At 39.5% G+C, this 25,684-nt stretch overlaps 1 protein-coding gene across 3 annotated transcripts in view; it reads right to left on the bottom strand.

Moving 5' to 3' along the window:
* LOC136886854 (serine protease gd) overlaps positions 1-25,684 on the bottom strand; it is a 134,366-nt gene that overhangs the window by 85,791 nt on the left and 22,891 nt on the right. For all 3 annotated transcript variants that reach the window (XM_067159706.2, XM_067159707.2, XM_067159705.2), the window contains exon 2: positions 4,968-5,151. In XM_067159706.2, coding sequence (XP_067015807.2) covers positions 4,968-5,151 — 184 coding nt within the window. The remainder of the gene's footprint in view (positions 1-4,967; positions 5,152-25,684) is intronic.

The raw sequence follows: 25,684 nt of genomic DNA, 5'->3' as shown, positions 1-25,684 counted from the left end.
ACTCTCCGACTCGCAGAATGTCAGTACCCAGTACTCGCGCAGTCCCCACCCGGAGATCTGCATGGGGGACTAATTTACCTCCGGAATATTTGACCCGGGAGGAAGCCATCATCAGTGCATCATCCATTCAGAGAGAGCTGCATGTCCTCCGGAGTTAGTTATGGCTGTAGTTTCCCGTTGCTTTCAGTCGTGTAGCAGTATCAACACAGCTAAGCCATGTTGAGTATTATTACAAGGCCGTATCAGTCAATCATCTAGACTGCCACCCTTGCAACTTCCGGAAGGTAGCTCTCCCTTTTCTATGAACCATTCGTTAGTCTGGTCTCTCAACAGAATGGTTGCACTTGCGGCTCGGCTATCGGCTTCACTGGGACGCACAAGCCTCCCCACCGCGGCAAGGTCATGTGGTTCGCAGGAATAATAATATAATAATTGTACTGCGTGGCACAACTCAACTCCGCACATTTAAAAGAAGCGCCTTAAGGAATACTATCCTTCATACAAAATGTGAAGTTGGGACATTGAACAGAAGACGTCACCGTTGAATTATTAAGTAATGTGTTATTTTGAAGGTGCCTAAACTTGTTTTGTGGTTGTTTACTTCAAGAAGTTTGAACTTTTCTCCATAGATGTCCTTACAAAACTGTGGTCATGCACTCTGGTGCACGGTGGAAGAACTACTGATTTAAAGAAGTTTTGTGTTATTATGTTTTCTCAAATAAATGAACTTTCATTTATTTTGTTATTTCAAGGTTTGCAACTATTATTTCTTGAATCTGGCCAATCAGGAATTTTCTGTATTTATTTTCCTGCCAATAATAGGCTTCTTGTATCTTTTGAATTCGGCCAATAAAAATGAGAGGGTGTGTCCGGATTTAGTCCAGAACCCTCTCGAACCGTCAGGTATATAAGCTGCGGCTTTTTCAGGCTACCTTGTCTTATTGATCGTCGTCTTACTGAGTGTGTGTGTTAAGACAGGAGGCGGGGCGCCTCATTCTTCGCCAGGCAGATCAACAGCCAAGGTAATGGCCATCAGTCTTATTTTTCTGTAGCTACCTCCACAGACTTATACGAGGGGAAGGTTATAATTTCTAACTATGTAACCGCCTGTTTTCTAAAATGTAAACCTTCTTTCGGCTAATGTAAAATTTCACAAAGTTTTACATTGTAAATCGTGGATAGAGAGCGCGTTACCCTCTCGAGTTCCCCTCCAATTTATCCTGAGGTTACTACGATTCTGTAACTGTATCTTTTTTCTGTAAAGCATTAACATGAACCTAATTCTAGTCACCTCAGTAGCTTGGGATTAGCCTCTGCATCATCGGACCGCGAGCCCAATCAGGGTTTTATACATAATTTTCTAGGAGCGCAAGGGTACGCCTCCGTACGTTTTGTGTTCGGGCCAGTAATTTAAGCTGTTCTTGTTCCATGAAGGCCCAGTAGTTTGCGTAATAGATAGCCCTGTGTAAGAATTGTAAATTATAGGTTGGGCTAGAGAGGCCAGAAGTTTGTAAGATTTTTTGATGTGTTTGTGAGCGCAGTCTCCTTGGTTAAAGTTGGAGAGCATGTAAGCTGTAATATTGAGCAAAGTGCTCTTGAATTGAGAGAACTAAACGCAACATTTGCCATGTTGTAAACTTGTACATTTGGAGCTGGAAGCTCAGCACTTGTAATTTCCCACCTGCTATTTGTTAGTGAAAAGTTTGTTAAGTTTGTGTTTTGAAAAGAAATATAAAGTGTTAAGTTAATCTTTGATATAGCAGATAGACCCATTCACCCCGCACCTTCTTTCACCTCTCTGCGTTCAACAATAATAATAATGATAATATGCGCTTAAGGGCATCAAAGGCTCCAAGGACTGTTAAACACAGGTCAGGTGGCAGGACCTTCTAATGTTAATTAGTTTCCTCGAGTTGAAGTAGCGTAACTCTGCTAGTCCGGGGTTGTCATCTTTTTTTCTGTTTGGTGGGCTGATGGCCGCACTTTCAGTATGTGGATGTGGCGTTTTAGTCTGCTGTTCTGCTTATATCGAGGACACTCTTTCCCGATACCACCTCCACTAGCAATCATCTCCTCCCTACATTGAGTCCTATCCCGTTTCTTCTGCTTCTTTCCTTTTCGAGTCTCTTTAGCATCCTTTCGTTCCCTACTCTATCGGTCCAACTGAGATATGTTGGGTGACGTTTCCTCACTTCCTTATTTAGGCTAGCACAAAGCATGTCCTCCCTTATCGAGCTTCCCAGATGTACTCCACTCTCGTGACCTTTATTTATTCTCGCATGCCTCGCTGTCCTTTCCCTTTCTGCTAAAAAGCGCTCAACCCTTCTAACACGTCTTCTAAAATACACATTGGAAGGAGACAGCAAACCTTGTCTAACACCTTGCGACGTTTCTGGTTCAGCTATTTTGCTTCACGTCACACCGACACAGATATATCATATGACGACGATAGGATAGGAAAGACCTTGGAATGGGAAGGAAGCGGCCGTGGCCTTGATTAAGGTACAGCCCCAGCATTTGCCTGGTGTGAAAATGGGAAACCACGGAAAACCATCTTCAGGGCTGCTGACAGTGGGATTCGAACCCACTATCTCGCGGATGCAAGCTCACAGCTGCGCGCTCCTAACCGCACGGCCAACTCGCCCGGTTCTCTGGTTCATGTAGAACAGATTGGAGTATAGTACTCGCGCCAGGCTTCCTGGCACTTGATGTATCTCGCCTACAGACTGATGGTGGGATAGGTGATGAAATGCGAAGTAGGGTAAAGGTAGCCTATCCAATTGTAAAATCAACAAGAAGGTCTATTCAAGCAATTTGACAACGCGTTGACAAAGCGGAAGTAGAAGGTCGTGGTCCCAACTTTCAGAGTCATAAGGGAGTTGGAAATCGACTATGACTGTGGGACTAAACATACCGCATGGTGTACGGTGTTGAATGTTGACAAGCAAAGTCTTTGTGGATACCGACACTACCGTCCATTTGTTTGTGAGGCCCAGGTGACTCAACTCGATACTTTTCGTATGGAAGCTTTCAAGAGAGACCCAGGATATCAACCGGTGAACGAGAAGTGAACTTCTAGCGGCGCCGTCCATTTCCTTGCCAGTGCTTCAGATTATCCGCGAAGACCGTCTACATCAACATTTTCAAACGTCTACGGGAGAAAGCAATGCACCAAGAAGCACATCCTCCCTACTCTCTCGACCTTGCTCTCTGCAACATTTTCCTATTCTAAAACTGAAAATGACCGGGCCAGTTAGCCGTGCGGTTAGGAGCACGCAGCTGTGAGCTTGCTAATATAGTTGGTTCGAACCCCACTGTCGGCAGCCCTGAAGGTTTTGCGTTGTTTCCCATTTTCACACCAGGCAAATGCTGGGCTGTACCTTAATTAAGGCCACGGCCGCTTCTTCCCCATTTCTAGGCCTTTCCTATCCCATCGTCACCATAAGACATATCTGTGTCGGTGCGACGTAAAGCAAGTAACAAAAAAACTGAAAATGCAGAACATTCAGAACAGTAGTCCATTTTGAACATGCTGCGAGAAAATGATCCGATCGTGGTAGCGCCGCTGGAATCGATGTTTGGCCGCAAAAGAGAACTCTCAGCTCAGTCCGGCATTTACTGACTTGATCTGTATTTCTGACATTCAGAAACATCCATCTAAAAAGTAATCGAATTCAAAGAAATAATACCTCAGCAGCCATCTGTGCGAAGTTTTGGAAATGTTTAAAGAAAGAAAGCATCAAGGAGAAAAATAAGTAAGAATCAAAGTAATTTAAAAATATATCTGCATAGAAACGACCATCTTGGCTTGCACCAAGAACATTGTAATTTGCTACGCCTCTTCCTTCTTGCAGCAATAAGAATGTGTCTCCGTACATTACATTTCTGCAATCGACATGGAGAGCAGTGAAAGAGAAATCACGGTATTTCAACATGGAGGTCAGTGGAGAGGGCTAACAGCTAGGTCACCGGCCTCTAATGGTACAAGGTGCAACGAAATGAAAATTCTAACTTCAAAATGTAACCACTGAGTAGAATCAAAATGAATGATGAGAGCGGTAACGATCAGTGGGATGATGCTCATTATGTACAGGTGAGTGGTTGTACTAATCACAGGTGATGTACAACACTCACAAACAACGCAGACCCATAGTGTGCTCTCGCCAGCCTAGTAGCTTCGTGGCCGCCAATGTTTTGTTTGCCAATACGAAGACCTTCAAACCCGCAAGGAAGTGCGAATGAAGATGAAATTTTAAGTTTAATTGTGCATATCTTTGAGATTAGTGCATACATTTCAAATTTCGGATTTATTGTGCATGTTTTCGACTTTTATTTACGCATATTTTAAGATGTTTCACAAGCAGTCTTTGTGGAAATGTAAAGTAATTAATGCGCCGAACTCTTTCGGCAACAAAACAGGTTAAAAGGAAATAGCGCTTATCGCAACATACTTGGAAATCATACCAGAATCAGTCAAGAAGCTAGAAACACGTGGGTTGCGTCTGGACTTGATGGAGAACGTGAAGCGTGAAGTGGAAGTTACCACAGGAAACCTCTGACTCCGTCTGCAAGCCAAATGTCGTTATGTTCTTGAACGAAATCTGGACATCATTCTCGGCACTGGAGCTACACTTTTAACAGGCAAACGCCACAGATTTACAGCACGTAGCAGACTGCTATAGCATACTACAAAGAAAATTATGGACAAAAGAAGTAGGGTGTGCAGAGGAATGTGTATTTGAGCGTGTTTCTTCACGTTTATGGATTTTTACACGGTTTTCTTAGAACCTTACTAATTGATGTGCTTAACAGTGAGCACTGATACGTCTCACGGAATGGAACAACCGCAGTGTGATTTTTGTTTTTCATGGCCATGATTTTCTGTATTGATGTGAGTGAATCGCGTTGAGTCTTGCATTTCATACAAGCATGAAAATAAGTGCAGCATATAGTGAAGAGATACGTACCGAAGGCAGAGCTGCTGGTAGGAACAACTGTACTCGGAGATTGAGTGGTAGTCCTGAACGAGGCGGCCAAACCCTGATGTAGCCTTTGGAGTCGCCCACGTACTTGAAAACGTCTGGGCAAGGGGACTCAGGTTCGCCCAGTCTCTGAGCAGCAGACAGCACCAGCAGCGCGAACAACAGCGTCCTGGAACACAAAGTAACGAGCGTTCACTGAGGCACTGGTCTGTTGTTGCGTTATGTGCTGCGCAGGTTGTTCGTTGTCAAAGAAAATATCGGATAATAAGTGCTCCTACACAATAAACTAAAAGACAACCGAGAACAGAGTGTTTAGTATTACCGTGACCTCATTTGAAGTGGTCGCAAAATGTTATCCGCAAAATAAACACGTCTCTCCCAACACAGCGCAGCTCTCTTCATGCTTCTCGGTCCTTTGTATCGTCAAGGCAGGGGCAGTCTGCAAAGTGAACGCAGATGGATCACGGGGCGTGCACAAAACAGATAGAGAGGGCGCTCCGGCGGGGGTCTTCCGTAAGAACAGCATTACGGAGTGTTTTTAACTATAACTGATTTAAACTATGGCGATATATACAATTTTCTAGGAATATTTCTCTTCCTTTTTGTATGAAAAGTGTCAAGTATCATTGTCTTTCCATATCAGTTGAGCGATACGGTGGCGTGACGTGGTTAACCTATTTCACTTGTCTTCTAATTTCATAACTTTAATTTTTCTCCGCAATATTTGTCCGAAATAGTTATTTTTGAAATATTTTCACAGTTCTGGAAATAATAAACTTGAAAAACATACCAATAACGAAAATTTCTGCTAATGGTGATATTATGCTGGTTAAGCCTTACAAACCAAGCAACGTAGTCGATAATAACGCAATCGTCCCCATTACACTTACAATAATTATCTGCAAGAATATTTGAAGTTACCAATACCGGTACTTAAAGCTGGGTTCACGCGGTGCGAGGAGACTCGGAGCGAGTGGACTCGCATGATGCGTGCGCATGTTTGGCCCGCCACTCGCATCATCTGAACAGTTCATGCGAGTCCAGTTGCCTGAGTTTGAGAGAACCGAGTCAACTCGGACCGTGCCCAACTTTCTACAAACAAGTAACAAATTCAAGATGGCGGAAAGCTTGAAGACGGTGCAAGGAAGGAAGTGGAGCGATATGCAGACAATAAAATTTGTAAAATTATACGAATCTGAAGAAGTGTTGTGGAATGCCAGGTTTCCCAGTTATAAAATAAAAGATGCCAGGGATTCAGCGTTGCTACGGATTGCTGAAAAATGAATATTCCTGGGGTAGGCGTCGAAGAAATCAACAAAAACTAAATACATTCGTAGAACGTACAGAGAAAATCTATTAAAGATTATGGGTCTTACTAATAAAACAGAGAAAATCTATTAAAGATTATGGGTCTTACTAATAAAAAGTCTTTATACCGTTGTTTAACTCTTGTTTAGTTATACAGTGAATAAACCCTGTATAAGCGTTTTACATTTTTCTTGCTAATAAACGAGGTATACGCATTGTATTACTACACAGCACGTATACACTCGTTCCAAGGAGTAGGAATCTCTTCCTGCAGTTCACTGACGTATTTCGCACGTTCACCGCCTTTATGATCGCTTCTGCTGGTTATCTACGAGCAACAATTTCCGGAATGTCGCACAGAAGCACGGCATATCTAAAAGGCAGTGGCAACACTAAGTGAGACAGCTGGAAATTCGCTTATACTGATATCAACATTTCTTCAGCTTGCTTGTGTAATGAACGCCAAAAAAAGAAATGGAATGGCTTAAGAAAAGATCAATAGCTTCTAACTGGGATAGTACGGAAAACGTAAGCAATTGTAATTGAATCGGCGAGTTGAAAAGGGTACACATTCCAAAATCCTTACTTTTCAGGAGAAAGGAAAACCTGTTTGTAGCTAAACGAAAGGTTAGATCAAAAAAGTTTCTATTAGGCATTTATACATCATATTTCTACGTATTCAACTACAAAGTATGGAAATCATATTACGTACGGTTTTCAAGTTTTACCATTTTTTATGTCAAGGAATATGTCCCTTTTTATACTCAAATTTGAGAAAGATCTAAGATCTTTGTAGAGGCAGATAATGTATAATAAAGTCGCAATTTAAAGTCTATTGAGCAGTAACACCTTATTACACAAACATACGCCCAACCATCATTTCTTTTATAGTTATTCATTGTCATTCCGTGAGACAGCTGGAAATTGACTTATATTGATATCAACATTTCTTCAGCTTGCTTGTGTAATGGACGCAAAAAAAGAAATGGAAAAGCTTAAGAAAATATCAAAAGCTCCTAACTGAGGTAGTACGGAAAACGTAAGCAATTGTAATTAAATCGGCGAGTTGAAAAGGGTACACATTCCAAAATCCTTACTTTTCAGGAGAAAGGAAAACCTGTTTTGTAGCTAAACGAAAGGTTAGATAAAAAAAGTTTCTATTAGGCATTTATACATCACATTTCTACGTATTCAACTATAAAGTATGGAAATCATATTACGTATGGTTTTCAAGTTATGCCACGTTTTATCTCGAGGAATATGCCCCCTTGTATACGGTACGGTAGGTACTCAATTAAGAAAGATCTTTGTAGGGGCATATAGTGTATAATAAACTCGCAATATCAAAGGTCTTTTAAGCTGTAACACATTTTTACACAAAAATACGCCCAACCATCATTTCTTTTTTAGTTATTTATTGTCATTCCGTCTCTTTAAAGCGTTTTACTTTACGAAGATGTCTAGCTTCCATAACCTCTGAATGGTGTACCGTATGTCTTCTATGTTTAAAATATCGTGAAGATCATCAACATCATCGTCCATTCTTTCAACGTGTGTTCAATGTTAAATGGATAAGTTGAATATTTCACAACGATTATATTACTGCCGACAATAAATACCACGAAAATAAACTGCTCACTCGTTTCTTTTTTTCCGCTACTCGCTGCTATACGACGCTTATACAAGGGTCCTGGACTGTATAAGCAATTCAGTGAATAACTATAACAGATGTATAAGCAGGAGGCTTATATACGGTTTATTAGTAACGAATTTCGCGTAAACGGTGTATAAACCTTGTATAAAAGTTATACACCGTTTATTAGTAAGACGGTAAGAAATCTAGGAAGTCAGGTACATCACCCGAAGAAATTTATTCACCGACAGTTTAATGGTTTAACATCGCTGACAGATTCCTGAATGGAGTAATGATTACGAGAAGCAATTTCACTAACTTGGTAAGAGTGTGATATTTATTTATTTATTTATTTATTTATTTATTTATTTATTTATTTATTTATTTATTTATTTATTTATTTATTTATTTATTTATTTATTTATTTATTTATTTATTTATTTATTTATTTATTTATTTATTTATTTATTTATTTATTTATTTATTTATTTATTTATTTATTTATTTATTTATTTATTTATTTATTTATTTATTTATTTATTTATTTATTTATTTATTTATTTATTTATTTATTTATTTATTTATTTATTTATTTATTTATTTATTTATTTATTTATTTATTTATTTATTTATTTATTTATTTATTTATTTATTTATTTATTTATTTATTTATTTATTTATTTATTTATTTATTTATTTATTTATTTATTTATTTATTTATTTATTTATTTATTTATTTATTTATTTATTTATTTATTTATTTATTTATTTATTTATTTATTTATTTATTTATTTATTTATTTATTTATTTATTTATTTATTTATTTATTTATTTATTTATTTATTTATTTATTTATTTATTTATTTATTTATTTATTTATTTATTTATTTATTTATTTATTTATTTATTTATTTATTTATTTATTTATTTATTTATTTATTTATTTATTTATTTATTTATTTATTTATTTATTTATTTATTTATTTATTTATTTATTTATTTATTTATTTATTTATTTATTTATTTATTTATTTATTTATTTATTTATTTATTTATTTATTTATTTATTTATTTATTTATTTATTTATTTATTTATTTATTTATTTATTTATTTATTTATTTATTTATTTATTTATTTATTTATTTATTTATTTATTTATTTATTTATTTATTTATTTATTTATTTATTTATTTATTTATTTATTTATTTATTTATTTATTTATTTATTTATTTATTTATTTATTTATTTATTTATTTATTTATTTATTTATTTATTTATTTATTTATTTATTTATTTATTTATTTATTTATTTATTTATTTATTTATTTATTTATTTATTTATTTATTTATTTATTTATTTATTTATTTATTTATTTATTTATTTATTTATTTATTTATTTATTTATTTATTTATTTATTTATTTATTTATTTATTTATTTATTTATTTATTTATTTATTTATTTATTTATTTATTTATTTATTTATTTATTACTCCGTTGTCGTTTATCATTTATTAAAGGGTCAAAGAATATAATACCTACATTGTAAACCATACAATATTACCGGACTGAGTGAATGTTTAACAATGTATTATATTCTTTGACACGATACATGCGAACACACTATGATGCATTCTTTCAGTGCATCATAGATCGCATCCAACACAGCCTACATAAACGTGGATATTGTAGTCTTTGGAACTCGATATAAAGATTCCAAAGATCTGAGACAGTCACAAGTCGCCAAGTACCGTAGTGTAACCTGGAGTTTCAGACGGGCAGTTGAAGCCGCTCTCATATTTGTGTTGCGTTTCTGTATTTGTACTTTAATCATCTGTAGAAGTTGATCGAACTGGATAGCTGTGAGTCGTAAGTGATTTTTAAATGTGTTTTCATCGCCCTCTGGAACTTGACATAAAAAATGTGTCGACGCACCGAATGCACTACGTCATGCAATCCACTCTCGCGCTCACATTACATTTTCGTTTCTATTTATTTTTCCAACACTATATACTAACTCGACAATTAACATATCAGCAGGTCCGCCATGTTAATTCACAACGTCAATCAATACTGATCTGCATTTAGGGCAGTCGCCCAGGTGGCAGATTCCCTATCTGTTGCTTTCCTAGCCCTTTCCGAAATGATTTCAAAGAAATTGGAAATTTATTGAACATCTCCCTTGGTAAGTTATTCCAATCCCTAACTCCCCTTCCTATAAATGAATATTTGCCCCAGTTTGTCCTCTTGAATTCCAACTTTATCTTCATATTGTGATCTTTCCTACTTTTATAAACGCCATTCAAACTTATTCGTCTACTAATGTCATTCCACGCCATCTCTCCGCTGACAGCTCGGAACATACCACTTAGTCGAGCAGCTCTTCTTCTTTCTCTCAATTCTTCCCAACCCAAACATTGCAACATTTTTGTAACGCTACTCTTTTGTCGGAAATCACCCAGAACAAATCGAGCTGCTTTTCTTTGGATTTTTTCCAGTTCTTGAATCAGGTAATCCTGGTGAGGGTCCCATACACTGGAACCATACTCTAGTTGGGGTCTTACCAGAGACTTATATGCACTCTCCTTTACATCCTTTCTACAACCCCTGAACACCCTCATAACCATGTGCAGAGATCGGTACCCTTTATTTACAATCCCATTTATGTGATTACCCCTGTGAAGATCTTTCCTTATATTAACACCTAGATACTTACAATGATCCCCAAAAGGAACTTTCACCCCATCAATGCAGTAATTAAAACTGAGAGGACTTTTCCTATTTGTGAAACTCACAACCTGACTTTTAGCCCCGTTTATCAACATACCATTGTCTGCTGTCCATCTCACAACATTTTCGAGGTCACGTTGCAGTTGCTCACAATCTTGTAACTTATTTATCACTCTCTAGAGAATAACATCATCCGCAAAAAGCCTTACCTCTGATTCCACTCCTTTACTCATATCATTTATATATATAAGAAAACATAAAGGTCCGATAACACTGCCCTGAGGAACTCCCCTCTCAACTATTACAGGGTCAGACAAAGCTTCACCTACTCTAACTCTCTGAGATCTATTTTCTAGAAATATAGCAACCCATTCAGTCACTCTTTTGTCTAGTCCAATTGCACTCATTTTTGCCAGTAGCCTCCCATGATCCACCCTATCAAACGCTTTAGACATGTCAATCGCGATACAGTCCATTTGACCTCCAGAATCCAAGATATCTGCTATATCTTGCTGGAATCCTACAAGTTGAGCTTCAGTGGAATAACCTTTCCTAAAACCGAATTGCCTTCTATCGAACCAGTTATTAATTTCACAAACATGTCTAATATAATCAGAAAGAATGCCTTCCCAAAGCTTACATACAATGCATGTCAAACTTACTGGCCTGTAATTTTCAGCTTTATGTCTATCACACTTTCCTTTATACACAGGGGCTACTATAGCAACTCTCCATTCATCTGGTATAGCTCCTTCGACCAAACAATAATCAAATAAGTACTTCAGATATGGTACTATATTCCAACTCATTGTCTTTAGTATATCCCCAGAAATCTGATCAATTCCAGCCGCTTTTCTAGTTTTCAACTTTTGTATCTTATTGTAAATGTCATTGTTATCATATGTAAATTTTATTACTTCTGTGGCCTTAGTCTCTTCCTCTATCTCGACATTATCCTTGTAACCAACAATCTTTAGATACTGCTGACTGAATACTTCCGCCTTTTGAAGATCCTCACATACACACTCCCCTTGTTCATTAATTATTCCTGGAATGTCCTCCTTGGAACCTGTTTCTGCCTTAAAATACCTATACATACCCTTCCATTTTTCACTAAAATTTGTATGACTGCCAATTATGCTTGCCATCATGTTATCCTTAGCTGCCTTCTTTGCTAGATTCAATTTTCTAGTAAGTTCCTTCAATTTCTCCTTACTTCCACAGCCATTTCTAACTCTATTTCTTTCCAGTCTGCACCTCCTTCTTAGTCTCTTTATTTCTCTATTATAATATGGTGGGTCTTTACCATTCCTTACCACCCTTAAAGGTACAAACCTGTTTTCGCATTCCTCAACAATTTCTTTAAACCCATCCCAGAGTCTGTTTACATTTTTATTTACCGTTTTCCACCGATCATAGTTACTTTTTAGAAACTGCCTCATACCTGCTTTATCAGCCATATGGTACTGCCTAACAGTCCTACTTTTAAGACCTTCCTTTCTATCGCATTTATTTTTAACTACCACAAAAACAGCTTCATGATCACTAATACCATCTATTACTTCAGTTTCCCTATAGAGCTCATCTGGTTTTATCAGCACCACATCCAGGATATTTTTCCCTCTGGTTGGTTCCATCACTTTCTGAATCAGCTGTCCTTCCCATATTAACTTATTTGCCATTTGTTGGTCATGCTTCCTGTCGTTCGCATTTCCTTCCCAATTTACATCTGGCAAATTCAGATCTCCCGCTACAATCACATTTCTTTCCATGTCGTTTCCCACATAGCTGACTATCCTATCAAATAATTCCGAATCCGCATCAGTGCTACCCTTTCCCGATCTGTACACTCCAAATATATCAAGTTGCCTATTATCTTTAGAAATGAGCCTTACACCTAGAATTTCATGTGTCTCATCTTTAACTTTTTCGTAGCTTACAAATTCTTCTTTCACCAGAATGAAAACTCCCCCTCCCACCTTTCCTATCCTATCTCTACGATACACACTCCAGTGCCGTGAGAAAATGTCTGCATCCATTATATCATTTCTCAGCTATGATTCAACTCCTATTACAATATCTGGTAAATATATATCTATTAAATTACTTAATTCTATTCCTTTCTTTACAATACTTCTACAGTTCAACACTAACAATTTTATGTCATCCCTACTTGATTTCCAGTTCCCTGTCGTGTGAACACCCATTACATGCGGGTAGCTGGCGAGAAGATGCGCACGCATCATGCTAGTGAACCCAGCTTAATGCAGCTGATAACAGACTTTCACTTTTTGTTTACAGTTATGCATGATGCAATTAGTGTTTTACAGAAGTAGTAGGGCTAGGCCGGTTCAGAGCCACGTGACCGACCACGTGCTATTGTTTGTAAACAAAGCCACGTGATTTTGACAGCTGTCATCTTGATGGACCCGAACGTCACTATTTTGGACAAGAGAACGTCGCTAACCTCACTGCTGCTATCTTGACAGGGCCTAACATCACTGCTGCCACCTTAACTATGTAGACGGCGCGGAATTTAAAATCCACGTGCTTCTGACAGGTGCCAAGATTACAGCAGCCATCTTGACAGCACGTACACTTGTTGAACTAGTGAACGTCGCTAACCTCATTGCTGCCCTCTTAACAGGGCCTAACGTCACTGCTGTCATCTTAACGAAGTAGGGGCGCGGAATTTGAATAAGTAACAGCTGTTAAGGTGACAGGTCCTAAACACGTGAACTTGTTGAACAAGTAAACGCCGCTAACCTCACTGCTGCCACATTGACAGACCCTAACCTCACTGCTGCTATCTTAACCACATAGACTGCGGAATTTGAAAATATAACAGCTGCCAAGATAACAGGACCTAACCATGTGCACTTGTTTTGATGCGGAACAAGTGAACGCGGCTAACCTCACTGCTACCATCTTAACCACGTGAGCCGCAGAATTTGAAAATGTAACAGCTGTCAAGATGACAGCTCTCATCTTGAACCACGTGCACGTCTTTTTCCTCGGTCGATCCCTATAACCTCTCTAGTATTATCTTGACGGGACTTAGTCACGTGATTTTGTGTGCTGCGGAAATCTTCAGAGCGAACGATCCTAACTTTACTGCTATTATCCTGACGGGACATAGCCAGGGGCGTAACCTCAGAGGATTAATACTAACTGCCCTTCTTGATCCTTCCTCCCCACAGTTACGGAGATCAGCACAAACCCTCCTCCTCCTCCTCACACTTACAGAGGTCACCTCAACCCCTCCTCCTCCTCCTCACAGTTACGGAGGTCAGCACAAACCCTCCTCCTCCTCACATTTACAGAGGTCACCTCAATCCCTCCTCCTCCTCACAGTTACGGAAGTCAGGTCAATTCCTCCTCCTCCTCACAGTTATGGAGATCAGCTCAATCCCTCCTCCTCCTCACAGTTATGGAGATCAGCTTAATCCCTCCTCCTCCTCACAGTTATGGAGATCAGCTTAATCCCTCCTCCTCCTCATAGTTACGGAGGTCAGCTCAATCCCTCCTCCTCCTCATAGTTACGGAGGTCAGCTCAATCCCTCCTCCTCCTCACAGTTACGGAGGTCAGCTCAATCCCTCCTCCTCCTCACAGTTATGGAGATCAGTTCAATAACCCCTCCTGACAGTTACGGAGGTCAGCTCATTCCTCCTCCTCACAGTTACGGAAATCAGCTTAATCCCTCCTCCTCCTCACAGTTACGGAAGTCAGCTCAATCCCTCCTCCTCCTCACAGTTATGGAGATCAGTTCAATAACCCCTCCTGACAGTTACGGAGGTCAGCTCATTCCTCCTCCTCACAGTTACGGAAGTCAGCTCAATCCCTCCTCCTCCTCACAGTTATGGAGATCAGTTCAATAACCCCTCCTGACAGTTACGGAGGTCAGCTCATTCCCTCCTCCTCACAGTTATGGAGATCAGTTCAATAACCCCTCCTGACAGTTACGGAGGTCATCTCATTCCTCCTCCTCACAGTTACGGAAATCAGCTTAATCCCTCCTCCTCCTCACAGTTACGGAAGTCAGCTCAATCCCTCCTCCTCCTCACAGTTATGGAGATCAGTTCAATAACCCCTCCTGACAGTTACGGAGGTCAGCTCATTCCTCCTCCTCACAGTTACGGAAATCAGCTTAATCCCTCCTCCTCCTCACAGTTACGGAAGTCAGCTCAATCCCTCCTCCTCCTCACAGTTATGGAGATCAGTTCAATAACCCCTCCTGACAGTTACGGAGATCAGTTCAATAACCCCTCCTGACAGTTACGGAGGTCAGCTCATTCCTCCTCCTCACAGTTACGGAAATCAGCTTAATCCCTCCTCCTCCTCCTCGCAGTTACGGAGGTCAGCTTAATCCCTCATCCTAACAGTTACGGAGGTCAGCTCAATCCCTCCTCCTCCTGCTCCTCACAGTTATGGAGATCAGTTCAATAACTCCTCCTCACAGTTATGGAGATCAGCTCAATCCCTCCTCCTCCTCACAGTTATAGAGGTCAGCTCAATCCCTCCTCCTCCTCACAGTTATAGAGGTCAGCTCAATCCCTCCTCCTCCTCACAGTTATGGAGATCAGCTCAATCCCTCCTCCTCCTCACAGTTATAGAGGTCAGCTCAATCCCTCCTCCTCCTCACAGTTATGGAGGTCAGCTCAATCCCTCCTCCTCCTCACAGTTATGGAGGTCAGTTCAATCCCTCCTCCTCCACACAGTTATGGAGGTCAGTTCAATCCCTCCTCCTCCACACAGTTATGGAGGTCAGCTCAATAACTCCTCCTCCGCAGCGATTACATCGTTATGGTTTAGACTCAAGCCTTTACGATAGGTGTAAAAGGAATGCAATAAGTAGAACATTTTAAATGTAATAAAATATTTATTTACTGCGGTATTGGTTTTTTATTCCATTTCTACATGTGATGTTACCGTCTACAACGGTAGATGCGATGAGTTCGTTGTTGTAGTCTTGAGAGCTATTATACAATAATACGCCTACGACGTAATTGTTCTATTTCTTGAATCTCTCGTTCATACACTGTGTATCCAGCATCTTCATAAGCTCGTATGAGTTGTAATCGTTCAACGAGTAAGTTAATGTCTTTACAGTAATTTACATCTTGCCTCTCTTCATGTGATGTTTGCACAGCTACAGAACATGTAGTCGGCTTAGAAAATAAAATAGAATGAAAAAGCTCCGATGGAAAAGAAACGTTGAGTTATTCTGCTTCTTCCTTATGCACCTCCTCTTCTTGCTTCTCTTTATCTAGTGGTGTGAGGTTAGTAATAGAAATTGTAGTAAGCTGAGAAGATGTTGAGTCACGCTTTTTTATAAAGCGCTTTCGACATTTAGTCAAAGTTTCTAAACCTTACTTAAACTAATGTGTGAGATTATCACGCCCGTTAAATGTAGCAGTACATTGTTTGCATGAAAAATTCCGAAGTTATGCTTTACAGCTTGTCGTTGAAGATTGTCAAGTCTTGAAAAAATCACAATACAAAGATTACACGTAAACATAATAGAAGTTTTACTATTAAGGAGCACATTTAGGTAGATATGATGTATAGATTTACACTGCAACCGGCAAATAACAATTGTATATCTATCTGCAAAACTGGGCCTAGTAAGGAGGAGGGAAGGGGTATCTGACGATAAAACTAGATAAGGAGGAGGCACACCGTTCCTCCCCTCCTCACAGTTTTACGGACAGATGCCCTCCTGTGCTACATAGCCCTTCCCCCTCTACTATCTACACTATCAACCTGAACAAGACAGAACATGTTGACAATCTGTACAGGTTCAATCCTGTTACGGAGGACATAGAACATATATATAGACTGTTGTTTTCTTTCAGTAAAGATTTGAATAGTCAGCATATATTCCCCATCGTATTCTGAACAGAAAAATCGTACCTTGATAGAAAAAGGGAGCGCGGTAACAAGAAAAATTAACATGCAGGCAGATGATGATTGCATGGAATAAAACCATCTCTCTCTCCCCAATCGTCACCGTAAACAGAATAAAAATTCATGGATCCGAACTCTGGTCTCTCTCTCTCTGTTCATCATTAAATAAAAAATCTATAATACATGGATTTCAAACCCAGAAAAATCATGGATTTGAACCCTGTTCTCTCTCAGTTCATTGTCACAATAAAAATCTCCAATACGTGGAATAGAACCCTGTTCTCACTGGATTAATACAAGAATAAAAATACCTCACTCCTTATTTTGTATCTTCTGCTGGTCTCACGAACTAGCCCATAGTAAATACCAATCAAATGCTACGATTGAATCTTCTATCGATATTCGTTTAAATTTTAAAACATCTCAAAATATTCCGGCAAATACAACAGCCTATATGTGTAATGATACTTACCATCTTCTAACAAATATTGTTACAAAACAATCCCTGTACTGCCTGGAAATCGAACACGTGAATACTATCTTATTTAGTTGTGCAACCACAGGACGTCCGTGGTCTACGTTGTGCTAACTCATCAATGGTATTGATGATTGGTTTTCAGTACCCGAAGAAAACCTAAACCACGAAACCCAACGGTCAGAGGCCGGTGCGCTGCCGGCTGAGCTACGGAAAATCTCTCAATGATATTATACATAAGATAACGGCGAGTTGGCCGTGCGATTACGGGCGCGCAGCTGTGAGCTTGCATCCGGTAGATGGTGGGTTCTCTGATACAGTTTTACGATCAAAAAATACTTGATAAACATTATTTTGTATAATGCTTACACACCAGAGGCGTGCGTTTAATTCACGGCTCTTAACAGAACAAGAATGTTGACTACTCAACTACAGATTAGTTCCTACACCGAGAGAGAGTGGGTTTAAAAACAAACATATTTACTGTGGGCAAATATATAACAGAGTTCATTAATCTTGTTTCCTATCCTCCTACATACCCTCTGTCTTGCATAGCAGGTGAGAGCGAGGTACTGGACATTCTCTGTAGTTGTATTCTATGTGGTTGGGGAGCGTGCGGATGTAAGCTTGCATTCGTAAGAGATAGTGTGTTCGAAAAATTGGCTATATTGTTCTAAGTTGAACTCCAAGTCTTGTCATGGTCAGCGTAACGAAAGACCTGCAGCCCGGGTATCAAACTTCAAGTCTAAAAGCATACGCTATTATACTCATGGTTTTTTATCATTTCTGTCAAAATAATAATAAACGAATGGATTGTTTATGTCGCATAGCCTAGATTATTGCCGCACCGACGTGGTTAAGTCTTATAATAGGCAGACTTTGCGCTCAAGATATGGAAACTGTAACATTTAAAATCATATCTCAGTACTATTCGGAGACGGTACTGTATGAAGAGGCAGACAAGTGTTAATTTGCTGACACACGTTCGGGGTCAAAGTATAGTATTATCATAACGAGCCTCGGCCAACTTCTGATGAACACCATGCTAAGAGCAGAACTCTCTGCCCTCATACACTGAATGCAAATTAATTTTAAACATGATTAATTCCCTTTATTTTTTATATGTAAGTGCTGATAATCTCAGGTAGGCTAATAAAATAATGTGTATGCGTGTGTGTGATTACAATATCTAAGTTTTTATTGTGCAGAGTGATAAAAATGTGCCTGTGTGAGGGAGGGCGGCTTACTTGTGCTATAAACATTTATGTTATATAGGTCAATGCGTGTGTGCATAGTTTTCCGTTGTATAGCTTACGTACGAGATAGTAGGTGTCGCTAGCGCTGAATATAGTTTTCCGTGGATTCGCATTTTTTAAAATGTTATTATCTGAGGTGCCGCAGGAGTACACTACACAGTTAGAGGTCCTCGTCACGCGCACGGGCATCTTGCTTGCCGAGTACCGGGCGAGTTGGCCGTGCGTCGAACAATATTGTTGGGGTGATGTGTTATACAGTCCTATAATTTGCATGGTATTTTCACTATGGGCTAGTTCGCGGGGGCCGAGTTCGATTTCTAGCCACACAGCCCTCAAACCAAATCATTTGACATAGAGTTTATTTCCTCAACGTCGAATAACACGTTCGTTTAAACAGTGGTCAAGATATTTTGAATAGTATTAGTGGTGGTAGTGAAATGAAATAGTACTGGGAGTGTCCAAGGACAAGTTCGGCTCGCCTGATTTGACTCCCGCAGGAGACCTGCGCGTCGTGATGATGAAGACGACACATACACCCAGTCCCCGTGTCAGCGAAATTAATCGATTAAGGTTAAAATTCCCGACCCTGCCTGGAATCGAACCCGGGGTCCTTGTGACCAAAGGTCAGCACGTTAACCATTTAGCCATGGAGCCGGACAGTGGTGGTGATTATTGCTTTTAAGAATGTAAACCCTCAGAAAGCCATTGTGTGTGCTGCGGATAGATCATTTCTAGCTTCTGTTTGCGTAGAGTGAAAATGTGAAACCATGGAAGACTTTGCCTACCAAGCGACTTACGAAATAAGGAGTGATGCATTTTTAATGTATCATTAATCAGTTAGAACAGGGTTCGATTCCATGTATTAGTGATATTTTTCTGACGATGAACTAAGAGAACAGGCTTTAAATCCATTTTTATTCTGTTACGGTTACTAAATTAGAGAGAGAGAGAGATCAGAGTTCGAATCTATATCTGTAATACAGATTTGTTTCTGTTGCATGTGTTAGAGATTTTCTTTTTTTTAATCTGACATACATCAGACAGAACAGTGTTCGAATCCATCACAGTAATAGTGTGATTTTTATACTGGTTATGTGTTTATGTCATAAAGTTAATGTTATATTGAATTATGTGCAGACAGCATATGAAAATATGGAGTGAGGTATTTTTTATTCCAGCATTATTCAGTGTGATCAGGATTCGATTCCATGTCATGCGTGTATTAGAGAAGGAAAGTATTGTATTCTTGTGTGCATGTTCAAATTTTTCTTTAATGTGCCGATTAATTCTTTATTTCCAAACCGATTTTAAAATATCATCCCATTGCTTTTTTTTACAATATAATTTAATCTGAAGAGGTAATACGAATTAAGACTATCGAGCAAAATACTGGAGTTGTACCTTTCAATCAAGTATGTCGTCAGCCATGATAATAGATTTACGTGGTTTCCTATTTTACATCAGCTAATGTCAACATTACAGTAGACAGTTAAGTCTCTAGTATTCAAATCTATAAGCTCGAAATGTTACAATCAAAAATTCAGTGTTCTAATTATCAAAAACCTGTTCAGAGAGGCGACTAAAAGGGTGCCGCCTGAGCGTAACAGATTATGACTATGTTCGATTTATAGCGAGATTAGAGAGTTTCCCCCTGCCTGGCGTAAGTTAACAACAGACAATATATGAATACATTTCCGGTCCCACAGGATTGAACCCGTTTTCTTACAAGAAATACAGCGCCGTTCAAGTATATACCATTCTCTGTGTGTGTAAAAAATCCTCTCCGCAGCGAGAGGACGATGCTTATAGTTATTTGTTTGTCACGTGGGGACGTAAAGCCTTATGCTAACCTCACAATGCTATTCAATAACCTCCATAATGTAACGCTGTCGAGAAGGGCAGCTAGCCTTAAACTAGAGTCCTTAGGCCCCCTACTCGAAGATAGTGTCGAGAAGGGCATCTTGCCTTAAAACTATGGCCCAGTAAGGTTAGACCCCTCCAAGATGATGTCAGGAAGGGGCATGTCGAGAAGGGCAGCTAGCCTTAAAACTATAATTCTCTGACGTTAGGCCTCCTCTAAGATGGTGTCGGGGAAGGGGATGTCGAGAAGGGCAGCTAGCCTTAAAACTAGGATCTTCTCAGGTTAGACCCCTCTAACATGGTGTCACACATGGTTAAGACCCGTGAAGATAACACCTGTAAGGTTAGCGTCGTTCAAAATTTCCGCTTGTCAAAAGCACGTGGCTAATTCCCATCAAGGTAACAAATTTCAGATTTGAAGTTCCGCGCCCCCACGTAGTTAAGATGACAGCAGTGAGGTTAACTATTTTCACTTGTTCAACAAGTGCACGTGGTTAGGACCTGTCAAGAATGACAGCAGTAAGGATAGAGTTGTTCTCTTCTTCAAAAGTCCACGCCACATACCTGTTAAAAGTAATGTTATGTGTGAATACGTCCGTGAAGATGCGCGCGCATCGACATTCAAAAAATTATGAGAAGAGCTTACATTCTCTTTCGCCAGAGTGCGCAACTATTGTCAGTCGATGCATGCGCATCGACAATCGAACAATTTTAAAATAAGCTTATATTTTCTTTTGCCACAGTGCGCAACTATAGCTAGTCGATGTGCATACATCGACAATCGAAAAGTTTCGAGATGAGTTTATATTTTCTTTTACCAGAGTGCGCAACAATGGCCAGTCGATGTGGATGCATCGACTATCGGAAATTTCGAGATAATTTTATATTTTCTTCTATCAGAGTGCGCAACAATCGCCTCATAATGCGCGTGAACTGCATGCGGATCTGCGCATCCCCCCCGCCCGCTCAACGTTGGTATAAATGCAACTGCAAGTCGCAGTTTTACTTGCTCAAAAATACGTATCAACAAGCGACTAGGGCGCAGTTCGCTGTGAGACGTGCAAGCGTAAACATCGAACGCGCTGTTCTGTTGTGTACTGTGAGGTAGAGTGTTTCGAGTGGTATTAGTACAAAGTGCAAGACAATGGCAAGCTTAAATATTAGGAAGAATACAGTAAAATGTGCATTTCCTGATAAACTAAACAAACCCGGACCGGCAGAAATTCATGAGTGGATTGAAACAGTTTTAAAATTAAATGTTGACCAAGTGGAAGCAATACAATTGGACAATTTGGAAACAGCAGTGTACATAAAATTAACCAGCAAACTTCTGATGGAGCGCATTCTCAATTCAACAGCAGGAAAATCTCAGGTAAAGAAATTCAATGGTTCACTTTCGGAGGTAATTATCACATGTGCTGATGTGGACACGAAACTAGTACGGATAATGAATCTTCCTATTGAAATGGCCAATGAACGCGTGGCAACTTATTTCAGTAAATATGGGAAAGTTAGGGACATACGTAATGAAAAATGGTCTTCTACATACACATTTAATGTATTTAGTGGCATTAGAGCTATGCGTATCGAATTACAAAGTGTTATCCCGACAATAGTGACAATCGACGGATATCGAGCTCAGGTACTTTATGAAGGACAACCAAAAACATGCTATTATTGTCGTGGTAGTGACCATCTCCGACAAGATTGCCCGGTAAGGCGAGGAGCAACTTCGACTGGTGAAACAGGTAGTCGGCTTATGAGTCAAGTAGTTGCAGGGCACTCCCCTGCCCCATCTCTCGCGAGCGACACAGATGTAAACACAGGCAGGAGCAACAAGCTGGACTCACAACAGGTTATCGGTCTTAAGTCACAACAAGAACAGACCAGCCGGGGACATACACAAGATACACTACACGAAGTTCAAGTTCCTACAACGGAAGCAGATATACATTCCCTTCCAAATAACCTTCTAACACATGGCCAAGGCAACTCAGTCGATGTGCACGGACCAGAAACAGACACACAACCAGCTCATGTCGGAACTGTAGGACTGGAACAATCTACGGATCACATTCAAGTTGAAGAACACTCACCCCACCATAACACAAATGTCCCTGAACTTACGACAGGAAACGAACTTATTAATTCTGACCTCGTAAATACAGACTTTGACGTAACCAGTTTGTTGGCAGACAAGTTAAATAGTTCTAGTTACCCCAACACTAGCAGTCCTCCGAAGGAAGATATGGAACTCGATACTGATGATAGTAACACAACCGAAAATTTGACAGGTCATAGTGAGACTCCTAAACAGCTGTGGTCAGATGACCTTGAACCCTCGCCTCATTCACTGCTTAACGACATTAGCGAAGTTCCCTCAAGTCAGATTGTTCCGCCAGAGAAAAACGTTAAAAAGCTAAAAACTACCCCGACCACCAAAGATGGCGTCCATAAGTCAGTACAACCTTATATCAGCCCAAAGGATCCTCGAAGACAAGGAGGGAGGATAGGTGAGAGACGGTAGTTTGGCAATGTCTGTCAGATCCAAGGGCTCGACAGTTCAGTTTGGTATCCAGATGAATGTTACATTCCTCATGCTATTGACGTACACTATAATGACCTTAAACATTAACTGTATCCAGATAGACAGCAAGCAGCAGCTTCTTAAGAAATTTATTCGTGACCAAGATGTTGATATAGCATTGTTACAGGAGGTTGCTACAGATGATTTACTTCATATATTTGGGTATGAAAGAATAGTAAATATCAACGAGACCAAAAGAGGTACAGCTATATATATAAAAGATACAATTCCCCATACAGCTCCCGTTTTCCTTCCCAGTTCTCGTGGTATCAGTTTCAACATAAAAGGACTTTTAATTGTAAATATTTATGCACCTTCTGGTTCTCAGGCGAGAGTCGAACGAAATGAATTCTATACAAGTGATATCATACATCTAATAAAAAATCATAGAGATCGCATGGTTATTGGCGGGGATTTTAATGCAGTTATCAATGCTAGAGATCAGAGCGGGAGTTTTCAGAATTGTATAGCCTTGTCAACTCTAGTGAAAGGGCTCAAACTGATAGACACCTGGGAATTACAAGCATCATCCGACCCCGGCTATACATATGTTTGCGCGAAAGGAGCATCGAGATTAGACCGAATATATGTCAGTCAAAGTCTGCAAGAGCATGTTGGGAATGCTGATGTGTGCCCCGTCGAATTTTCGGACCATGCAGCATATATATGTAAATTAAAGCAATCAGAGCTGGGAGTAGCTCGGGGAAGGGGTGTATGGAAACTAAATGCAAATATTCTCAACAGTGAAGAACTGCAGGAACAGTTTTCTGTGCAGTGGCAACTATGGAGAAAACATCATTCACGTTATACAACGAGACTTGAGTGGTGGTTATCCTATGCAAAGCCCAATGTAATCAAATTCCTGAAACGGTTTAGTGCTCAGTATACTCGACAGCTCAATCAAAAATCCGAATTCTTTTACAAGTGTTTACGTCAGCTTTATAGGGAAGATCCCAGGAACCCATTAACATATCTTTGTATCAAGAAAACAAGAGCACTTCTCCTCAAACTACACAGAGAAATGATTGAAGGACTTAAAATACGAGCACGAGATCATCGGAATACTACCGATGAAATGTCATCATTGTACCATCTCATTCGTGAGAGTAAACGAGGCAAACAAAAATATATTTCGAAACTGGCATCGTCAAGTGGTGAGTCTTCTGGGGATGTCAATATCATTAAGAACACAATTGAGCATTTCTTTACACAGTTGTATGAACAAACGAATGATGTTCTTCTTGACAGCAACAGCGCCTTTTTTGATTCTGTTCGAGGAAGACTGACACATGTGCAACAAGACTATCTTATTGAAGAATTGCGGGAGGAAGACATTTATGAAGCCATACAGCGCAGTCTGCCTAACAAATCCCCTGGATTAGATGGCCTTGGACGAGAATTCTACCTGACATTTTGGCCAGTTATCAAGGAAGACCTTACGCTAGCTTTAAATGATGTGTTATATTCAAGACCAATCAGTCGCCTAAAAGAGGGATTGATTGTACTCGTACCAAAAAAGGCTAATCCTAAGAGTATAGAAGATTACAGACCAATTACTCTGCTGAATTTCGATTACAAGTTACTCACCCGATGTCTTAAACAGCGACTGACCTTCCTTATGTCCGATGCTTTAGGGGCACACCAATCGTGCGGAGCTCCCGGTAGGAGCATTATACACTCAGTATGTGCAATAAGAGACATTATCAGTGATTGTAGGGTCAAAAGACAGTGTAAACAACTAATATCTTTAGATTTCGATCACGCGTTTGACAGAGTGAATCATACCTATTTAATTGCTGTTCTACGTGCAATGGGACTAGACAACCGCTTTATTGGTATCCTACAACATGTTCTTCAGGGAGGTTCTACGAAGGTCCAATTTAATGGGTTTTTTACTAAGGCAATTAACATAAAAACAGGAGTACAACAAGGATGTCCGTTATCTATGTTATTATTTGTGCTATCTCTTGAACCACTATTGAGTAATTTAGCATGTTTACGCGACCGAGATAAGATGGAAATCCTTGCCTTTGCTGATGATGTCACTATCATTGCGGACCGCAGAACAAACGCACAAGATCTCCAAATAACTATCAGTGACTACTGCAATATATCTGGTGCACAGCTGAACGTTCATAAATCGTGTTTGTTAAAACTAGGAGCAAGCCATATACGTGATAAACCTTTGCTAAACTGGGCAACAGTTCAGAACGAGGTAAAAATCTTAGGCCTTAGTTGTTTTAACAGTATTCACCAAATGATCCAGCGTAACTGGGGCAAAACAGTGAATGTGATACGCGGACTGTTACAGCGAGAAAAATACAGGAATTTATCATTACTGCAAAGAATTCAGTACATCAATACATACATAATCAGTAAACTGGGCTACATGGGTCAAATCCTACCTCTGCCTCGGGTATCCGGTATTAAGATAATGTCTGCTGTAGGATGGTGCATATGGCAAGGTTCAATCCTAAGGGTGAATCGTGATACTTTAACTCTGTCAAGATCTACTGGTGGATTAGGACTCAAGAATATCCAGAACCATGTGACAGCCTTATTCCTCAATCGACACATAAAATTCCTTATTGGTGAAGGTCATCCGTATTCTCAAAATTTTCTCCACCAGTGGTGCAGTTTACAGCAGTTGCCTAACCCTCCCCCTTTCCATGATGTAGATAAATTCGCCCCTCATGCACGATATTTGAAATATGAAATGAGCTATCTACCACAAACTTTTATGAACAATAACGTGATCTCGAGAAGCATCTATATGTTTCTGCAGCGTAGCCAATATGTAGCTCCCAGGATTCAGCAGTCTATTTTGGTATGCAACTGGAATCGCATCTGGAGGAATATTACGCACCGGGTTCTTCCTCTTGAACTTCAAGCAAAGTGGTATATAGTTGTTCATGATATTGTGCCGACAAATAGTAAACTGT

Source organism: Anabrus simplex, chromosome X (assembly GCF_040414725.1).
Source record: "Anabrus simplex isolate iqAnaSimp1 chromosome X, ASM4041472v1, whole genome shotgun sequence".
Lineage (NCBI taxonomy): Eukaryota > Metazoa > Arthropoda > Insecta > Orthoptera > Tettigoniidae > Anabrus > Anabrus simplex.
This window is presented reverse-complemented; position numbering and strand designations above follow the sequence as displayed.